The 8,110-nt window shown below is 38.4% G+C and overlaps 1 protein-coding gene across 5 annotated transcripts; it reads left to right on the top strand.

Annotated features, from left to right (window-relative positions):
• Window positions 1-954: 954 nt before the first annotated feature.
• Window positions 955-7,300, top strand: LOC137941503 (inositol polyphosphate multikinase beta-like). Of its 5 annotated transcripts, none has more exons than XM_068786947.1 (6): window positions 955-1,957; window positions 2,259-2,397; window positions 5,867-5,939; window positions 6,132-6,328; window positions 6,582-6,761; window positions 6,852-7,300. In XM_068786947.1, the coding sequence occupies exon 1, from the start codon at window positions 985-987 to the stop codon at window positions 1,873-1,875; it is 891 nt and encodes a 296-aa protein (XP_068643048.1). In that variant the 5' UTR covers window positions 955-984; the 3' UTR covers window positions 1,876-1,957; window positions 2,259-2,397; window positions 5,867-5,939; window positions 6,132-6,328; window positions 6,582-6,761; window positions 6,852-7,300. The 5 variants fall into 5 exon arrangements, with proteins under 5 accessions (XP_068643048.1, XP_068643045.1, XP_068643046.1 ...); XM_068786944.1 differs by having other exon boundaries at window positions 2,256-2,397; XM_068786945.1 differs by having other exon boundaries at window positions 955-2,397; window positions 5,876-5,939.
• Window positions 7,301-8,110: the final 810 nt, after the last annotated feature.

Here is an 8,110-nt window from a genome sequence, read left to right as displayed (position 1 = left end):
TAATGTTATTGGTAGGCAGAGGACTTGGACTTGTTCGGATTCTTCAAAAACAGAGAAACACCTTTATGGAGAGCACCCATTGGAGTTCGTTGAGGCATCCCAGCAGTGGAGCCTCCGTCATAAGTTCTTAGCTCTGTAGGTTTAAAATTTGTGGAGGAAATTTCTATTTCATAGGTGTGCCATCATTGATTATGACGATGGTCAGCGTCGAGGTGGTGACGAAAGCCGACATAGGGCTTGAGGTTGAAGACGATCTCCAGGGTTCGAACTGAGTTGATTCAGGCTCACCCGTTCGACTCGAAAATCCTAAGAAAAAGCAAAACAAATTTTTTATTGTTGAGTGTGGGATTGACCTCAACTTAAAATTTAAGAAAATGACCTCTAATCCATCTCACCTTGAGTGATATCTTTGGATACATTTAATAGATATTTGAAAAATCAGTATATTTGTGTTGTATGTTATTTCTCATTTACTTCATACTAATTGAATATGAATTTATAAATGCATATTTATGAAAAAAATTATTTAAGCTTTTATCCATACTTAATTTTTTATACATATTTTTGGTTGACCTAAATACAAGGAATTAATAATTGGCATCAATTTTAGTTAATTATCTTGATGTCACATTTTTGTTTACATTTGAATAATTGAGTAATAGCCACAACATTCTTAATTATGAAAATATTTAGTGACATTAAACTTAGTCACATAAAGTTAATGACATAAAATTTTGTGATTAATTATGAAGTTATAATAATTTGACCGGTCCATGACCAAAGAGACCGGATCAATTCTCGTCACATAAATCATGTGTAGCCCCGCTGTTGGAACAAAATCACGAAATCTATGTGGCCCCTGGTAGTGGTCCCGATGTGCAGACATCCCTTTTGCACCTTCATAAATCTCTGTCCTTGCCCGCAATTCAAAGCCAACTTACAGTGCGGCGTCTCCGGCGCGTATCAAACTACTCGCCACCAGCGATGCTGAAAGCCCCAGACCACCAGGTCGCCGGCCACCATGCGCGCAGCGGCGCTCTTGGCCCCCTTGTCGACGGCTCCGGCCGATTTTACAAGCCGCTCCAGACGGATGACCGCGGCCAGCAGGAGCTCGCCTTCTATACCTCGTTTTCATCTAACCCCCGCGTTCCGTCCCACATCCGCCGCTTCTTTCCTCTCTTCTTCGGCACCCAGCTCCTCGACGCGTCCGACGGATCTGGTCTGCATCCCCACCTCGTGTTGCAGGACCTTATTTCGCATCTCCCCCGCCCCTCCATTATCGATCTCAAGATCGGGTCCCGGACCTGGTACCCTTCCTCTGGGGAAGACTATATCCGGAAATGCTTGAGCAAGGACCGTGAGACCACGAGCCTGCAATTGGGTTTTCGTGTCTCCGGCTTGCAGGTCGGTTATGGGGATTCTGGATTTTGGAAGCCGGATAAGAATGTTGTGAAGGGCTTCAAGGTGGCGGATGTGAGGGTGATTCTGAGGAAGTTCGTCTCGTCTAACCCGAGTTCGGGTCCGGACTCGGAACCGGATTGCGCTTTTGCGTCGACTGTTTATGGTGGTTCTCAGGGAATTTTGGCGCAATTGCTTGAGCTCAAAGCTTGGTTTGAGGATCAAACTATTTTCCATTTCTATTCGTCGTCGGTTTTGATGGTGTTTGAAAAAGGAGAGGTGGAGGCAACGCGGGGTGGGGCTCAAGTGAAGCTTGTGGATTTCGCGCATGTTGTGGAAGGGAATGGTGTGATTGATCATAATTTTTTGGGGGGTCTCTGTTCTTTGATTAAACTCGTGTCTGACATCCTTACTGGTCCGGCCGAATTTGACTTTGCTAATGGTTTGAACGGATCGGAGAGGCACCCAACTGCTTAATAAATGGGATCAAATAGAAATTTTTGTTAATTTTTTTAGCTTGGCAACGTTTCGTCTTCAATCACTGTTCGGGGTTATAAAGGTAGCAAATTCTCATTTATTAAAGACATGGAATGATTTGATAAACCTACGAGAGCCTCTTTTTGTATCCTTGTACTGCTATTCTTTCTACCCTGTTTATCATGGCTGAAACTGGTTTTGTAATCTCCATTTAGGCTTGTTAAAAAGGACAAGAACATTCTTGTCTTTCTGACAAAGCTGATTTTTAGATGCTTAGACGTGGATTAACGAGTGAAAGCTGATAATGCAATCAACATGTGCGGCGGGTCTTCATTGAGTTTTGATTTGTTTTGTTTCTGACACGTAAATTGCAATGCCAGAAGTGAATGGAGGCTGTTTCAAGTGTTCTGAAAGAATTATGCTGCATGAGAACTGAGATTTGAATGGATCTCATAGTGCTGCTGTTGCTGAAAAGATGGGAGTTATATGCACCACAGGAGAGAATCGTCTTCTTCTTTGCAGGTCTGAGTCATCTTTTAATTTGTTTTCTGCGGTCAATTTGATTAAGTTTTGTTGTGTTTTCCAATTGTTACTTGGATGCTGTCTATCAGTTCTTCCTTTCCAAAAACTAGCATACTCCTTATCTTTCAGTCCATTATAGACTTTATTGAGAAAAGGAGAACAGTTCTGTCCCTTATGGCACCTGGAATATGTGAGTAACTGGCATAGTTGAAAACAGTTCACTCGTTAACATTTAAGGAAAAAAATTCATTCCTTCGTATCTTAAACTTGTAGATGCAGTCCAATGACTTCTCCATTCGTTTAATCTGACCTGCAATGATTAGCTGTATGAAAGGAGCCACTTGCATGAATAATTTTGTGCCCAACCATTTTTTGCTTACTTGACTCATCCCCCCCCCCCCCCCCCCCCCACAAAAAAAATAAAAAATAAAAAAAATAAAACACTCACTTTGAAATCTGCTTAAGATGTCTTTTTGTTATTCAGAGGATTTTAACAATACCTGGGAAAAAGGCAAAAAGTACATGACTACTACAGTAGTGGATGCTAAATGTGAAGTTTAGATATGGGAACCTGAGAATCCTTTCAAGTTCATGTACTGTCTGGCATCGTTGTGATGGTATTTCTAGTTGACATAACCAATTTGTTGTCATAGTCCCTCTTGTGTACCACGATATTAGTTTGTTAATTTTTTCTTCTTGTTCTTAATAAGATTTAAACATTTTTCTTAGATCAAATGGAAGTTTTCCAGCAGGGTGTTACGACTAGAAACAGGGACTGACTCAGGCTCGTCAAATTTCACATCCAACTGCCCCAGTTGAATCTAGACATATTTGAAAGGCACCGCTCAAAATTTTCAATAACTGGATCCAGAAGAGATCTTTTAACTCCATGGTTCAAATACCAGTTGCAGTATAACATTATAGTACATAGAAACTCAAAAAATAGTTTTTGTTCTGTTGCTATTCAAAAACTTTTACTAGATAGTTTTGTTTCTTTGTACCTGAGTTTTTCTGTAGACGTATCAGTCTGAAACTCCTCTATTGTAGAAAATTCCACAGCTCTCATTTTATAATTTGATTTCTCTGTTTTTGAAAAGGTCAATTAAAAAAAAATTCAGCTTAAAAAAAAATGGGATTACAGGGAGCCCCTTTGTAGGGGAATTTGAATTTTGAAAATTCTGAAAGTAGAGGATCTACCTTACTTTACTGGACCAGACCACTTGAGCCAGCTGGTTTTCCAACCAAACTGGTCAACATGTCTGCATCTGCCATCTTCGACAAGAAAACAGGTTTCTGCATGTAATATCTGGAGTGAGCTCAGTACCAGCCCAAACAGATTTTATCTGGCCGCTTCATACTGGTTTTTATTTTATTTTTTTGAGTAAAAGGTGTGTATGTATTGCAATAGGAAAAGAAAGAGAGTACAATACTTGGTTAAAAAGTACCTTCCTCCACAACAAGATGTTGGTGGGGAACGCCTAATTTAGCCTATATATCCACTAGGTGATTAGCGGATCTAGTATTTCCAATTACGTTGCAAATGAGAAATTAAATTACAGATATCCTTGAACAAATCCCAGTGACGCCAAGGAGGTTTAGAAGACTTCTTGCACCAATTGATGACAATTTTTTAGTCTCCTTCAATTCAAAGAGGGCCCACCAGCCATTGTTTGAAAAGTTTTAAACCATTATACAACCCACAAAGCTCAACAGTAGTTGAGTCAGATACTCCAATCGGTCCAACAAATGAAAGAAGAAGATTCCCATTCTTGTCATGGATGACCCCTCCAAATCTAGCAGGCCCAGGGCATCCAAAAGCACTACCGTCAAAATGTAACTTGAAATGTCCCATTGGGGGTGGAGACCAAGTTTCCATAGCCGGGGGGCGAGATGGGTAAGACATTTCTGCTATAAGTCGCCAATTCCCTTGCAAATTTGATCCTTTTAAAATTTGAAATTCTTTCCGCATGAGTATCCAGGAGGATACTTGCCCCACAATTCTATCAATCAAGATATTCCTTGGAAGAGTAGACTGGTTCTTATCAACACTGGTCTGGACAACCATTGTCATTTGCTAAGCTATTGTAATGGAAAACTAAGTCTCAATATTGACTTCTTCATTTGGACCTTTTTATGCATTACTTTCATGTTCAGCTGGAGGGTTTGAGTAATGGTGCTATGAGTATCTCTTAGTCAAATCCTTTGTTGATTTATTCTTGGTTTTGCTAGAATCTGTTTTTTGCTCTTACTTTTTCTTTTTCTCATTTTTGTAGCCGGAGAATGCTTTTTCATATGGTGACCTTCCAATGATCAATCAGCATGCATTATTCCAACTTGGAAATATAATAAACAACGTTAAAAGAAAGTTACAAACATTATCAATTCTACTAAATATTCCAGGTAGTTCAATTTCTTCAAAATCTATGACTCGTATTATGATACATGAAATCTTTAAACAAATCAAGAGAAAAAGAAAAAATGACCTTTAAGAAAAAATTGGTTTCTATGCTCTCTAATTCATGTGGGCTGAGTGCAGCCACTCACTCAGTTCTTGCGATGCCTATGGATTTACATCTACTCTACATTCTTCATTATGTCTTTCATGAGTGCTAAGATGGGGCTTCAATTCTGTATACCGGCTGATCTGCTATCTTTTAGTAAGTTGCTTGTTGGTACCTCCTTCCCTGGGCTTGGAAAACTTATGGTCTCTACCTGCATTGGCTTCATCTCTTGGGGGATTTGGAATGAGCGCAACCGCAGACGTTTTGAGGCTAATGTGATTCCGCGGAGAGAGTAGCTGAACTTGTCTTGGGTCAAATCTAAGTATGGCTTCTTACCAAGAGACCGTTCTCCTCTTATGTGGGCACCTCTATCCGCGAAAGTTGGAGCGCAATGGCAAGAATAAGGTTTGCTTCCAAGGCCCAGTCATGTAAGATTGGATCCCCCCAAAGCACGGTTTCCTAAAGTTGAACTTTGAAGGTTCTTCGCTGGGCAATCCTAGGATCGCAGGTTTTGGGGGAGTTGTCCCAGACCCCTCTAGCAACCAGCTTTTCTCGTATGTTGGCCCATTAGGCATTGCTGATTCCATGTCAACTGAGTTTCAAAGTCTTCTTGATGGGCTACGCATTTTCAGAGACAATTGCAGTGGCCCTTTGCATATTTAAAGAGACTCAAAGGTGGTAATTAGTTGGTGCGAGTATGTTTCCTCTCCCCCATGGCGCCATTGGGACTCTTTTAGGGAGATTTTCGAAATTGCTTCTCAATTTTCTTGTATTTGGTTTCACATTCCAAGATCTGCCAATTCGGCAGCAGATGTGTTTGCTAGGACTGGAGCAAATCTACAATCTCTTGTTGTTAGGGATTTGCTCCTATAACTTCTGTATTTTTCTTGTTAATATATATATATACATCCTTTTAAAAAAAAGTAGAATTATGCTATCTCCGCTAATTTTTATTTTCTTTTTTCCAGATAATACAGCATATTGCCATTGTATATCTGTCAAATTTCTACTTGACGTTGCTAAAGATAGACCTTATTGTGGGTACGTCTTCTTTCTCCATTACCAAGATGATTACTTTGTATTTATTTGAGATTTTCTATGTATCTGTTGTAGTCTGTACTTATATTCTTCTCTAGTGTCTCAAAAGTACAGAAGTAACCATCTTGTTTCCAAATTTTCAAATATGTTTGATCAAACTGTGACTAATATTACACATGTTGGTCGGCGACTCAGTGGGGGCAGATACAAGGAGAAGTCAAACAACTCTTTCTCATTTGGCAGAGGATGCATGGCAACGCCTACCATTTGAGCATTTGCTCGATGATGGTTCTGTTGCCAAGTTTGTGTTCGAGTCAATTTGGCCAAATGTTGATGAAAGATGGCTGGTACTGCCAGTTGTGAGTGTTGATTTATGGGGAAAGATCCTCGAGGTAATACCTCAGTTTCCTTTAAAAGGAATATTTTTCATATATATTGGAATCTTTCACTTGGTAGCAAAACAGGATGATACCTGCATTTTAGATGAGGTGCTTTGGTTTATTAACTAGGTATTCTAAAGACATTTATGCTTAAAACCATTAAATTAAGACCCTTACATTTCTTATGCTTAAACCTTGAATTGGTATTTGCTAATTTAAACTGCAACAGTATTACACCATTTCTGAGTTTATATGTTTTGTACAGTTGGGAACAGAGGTGAATTAGGCTCTAGGAACTGCACCCATCACTAAGCTGATTGGATCCAGTTTAGAAGCAAAGATTCATCTTCACTCAGAAGATGCTGCTTTCTCTAGTGCTTTACAAGAACTGTCTGCCTCCAAGCATGACATAGACAAGCTGCATCGCAAATTTATTACATCTGAGGTATGTGTTTCTTTTTTCTACACTAATTTTCTCTTTTGATCATTCGGGTGTAGATCGCTAAAGACCACTATTGATCAATGGCCTCCACAGGTGGAGAATCTCTCTTTCTCTTGGAGATGAATTACCCGCAAGTATTTCACACTCTAGAGAATATATAATTGATGGAAAAGGCAAAGTTTGGATTGGAGTATCTTGTGCAGATGGTTCAAAATGTGAGAGATGTTATAATTACTCTTCTCTAGTTGTTTTATTTGCGGAGGAACAAGAAAGGAACGGGAAGGAATTCATTATTTTGCAGTGGCAAGTCTACTGCTTAAACCAAAATAACTTCGTGGTTTGGCCTAGAATGAAGTGAAGCTCTGATAATAGTCTTCTCAATCAAATGGAAGGGAGTATTCTTTCTGATAGTAACAAATATATTACCTGAAAGCTTTGGCCTTCTTTCATTTGTAAAACTCTAAAGTGATAGTCGATGTATACAAATGATTATGTAAAAATTGAGGAATAAGAGTGATTGAAAGAGAGACAAAGAAAGAGAGAAAAGATCTCTCATGATTAGGGTTCTAGTAGGCCCCTAATTCCTTTTTATAATTTTAGAATATGTATAAGGATAATTATTTCCTTATTCACTTAAACCCAATTAAACCTTTGTAACTTTTACATTACACCTCTTAATTACATGAAACTTGAGTTACATAAATTATCAAATATATTGATTAAGATAAGACTATATTTAGGAGGTGCAAATAATGAGAAATTATCAAACTACCTTTTATAGTATTTTCCAATATTCGAAATCCATTCTTCCTTAGTGTTTTGGTGAACATGTCAACAATCTCATCATTGGAATGAATATAGGGAGTAATTATCTTTTTCATAACTGTATCTTTGACAAAGTGATAATCCACGTTTGTGTTTGGTTTTATTTGTGAAAAGCTAAGTTTCTAGGCATGAAAATAGTTGTTTGTTCTTCTTAGTATATAGTCATAAGCACATAGTTTTGTAGATTTAACATGCATACAATAGTTTTCACTCACATCAATTCACATGTTGTATGAGCCATAACTTTATACTCAATTTTGACATTGGAGTAGTTGTCATATTTTTGTTTCTTACTTCTTTAACTTATTAGGTTTTCACTTAATAACACAATACCTAATAGTTGATTTTTTTTCCAATATTCTATGTTAAGATGGTCATGAGGCTTAAAAAACAACCTTTCAGATATCTTTGTATTCTTTGAGTGGCTTTTAGATATCTTAGTATTCTCTGAGTGGCTTTAAGATGTATCTTTCATGGCGATCCATGAATTGGTTGACCACATGGACTGAGAATGACATGTTAGGACG

The sequence above is a fragment of the Aristolochia californica genome, unplaced genomic scaffold, assembly GCF_029961685.1.
Source record: "Aristolochia californica isolate CCGP_79_NKW_82.1479 unplaced genomic scaffold, dmAriCali1.0.hap1 SCAF_9, whole genome shotgun sequence".
Classification (NCBI taxonomy): Eukaryota; Viridiplantae; Streptophyta; class Magnoliopsida; order Piperales; family Aristolochiaceae; genus Aristolochia; species Aristolochia californica.
The sequence above is the reverse complement of the archived record's forward strand: the minus strand, read 5'-3'. Positions and strand labels throughout refer to the sequence as shown.

Excerpts from the sequence above, each read along its gene's own strand:
- LOC137941503 (XM_068786947.1), top strand. The coding sequence starts at position 985 with ATGCTGAAAGCCCCAGACCACCAGGTCGCCGGCCACCATGCGCGCAGC.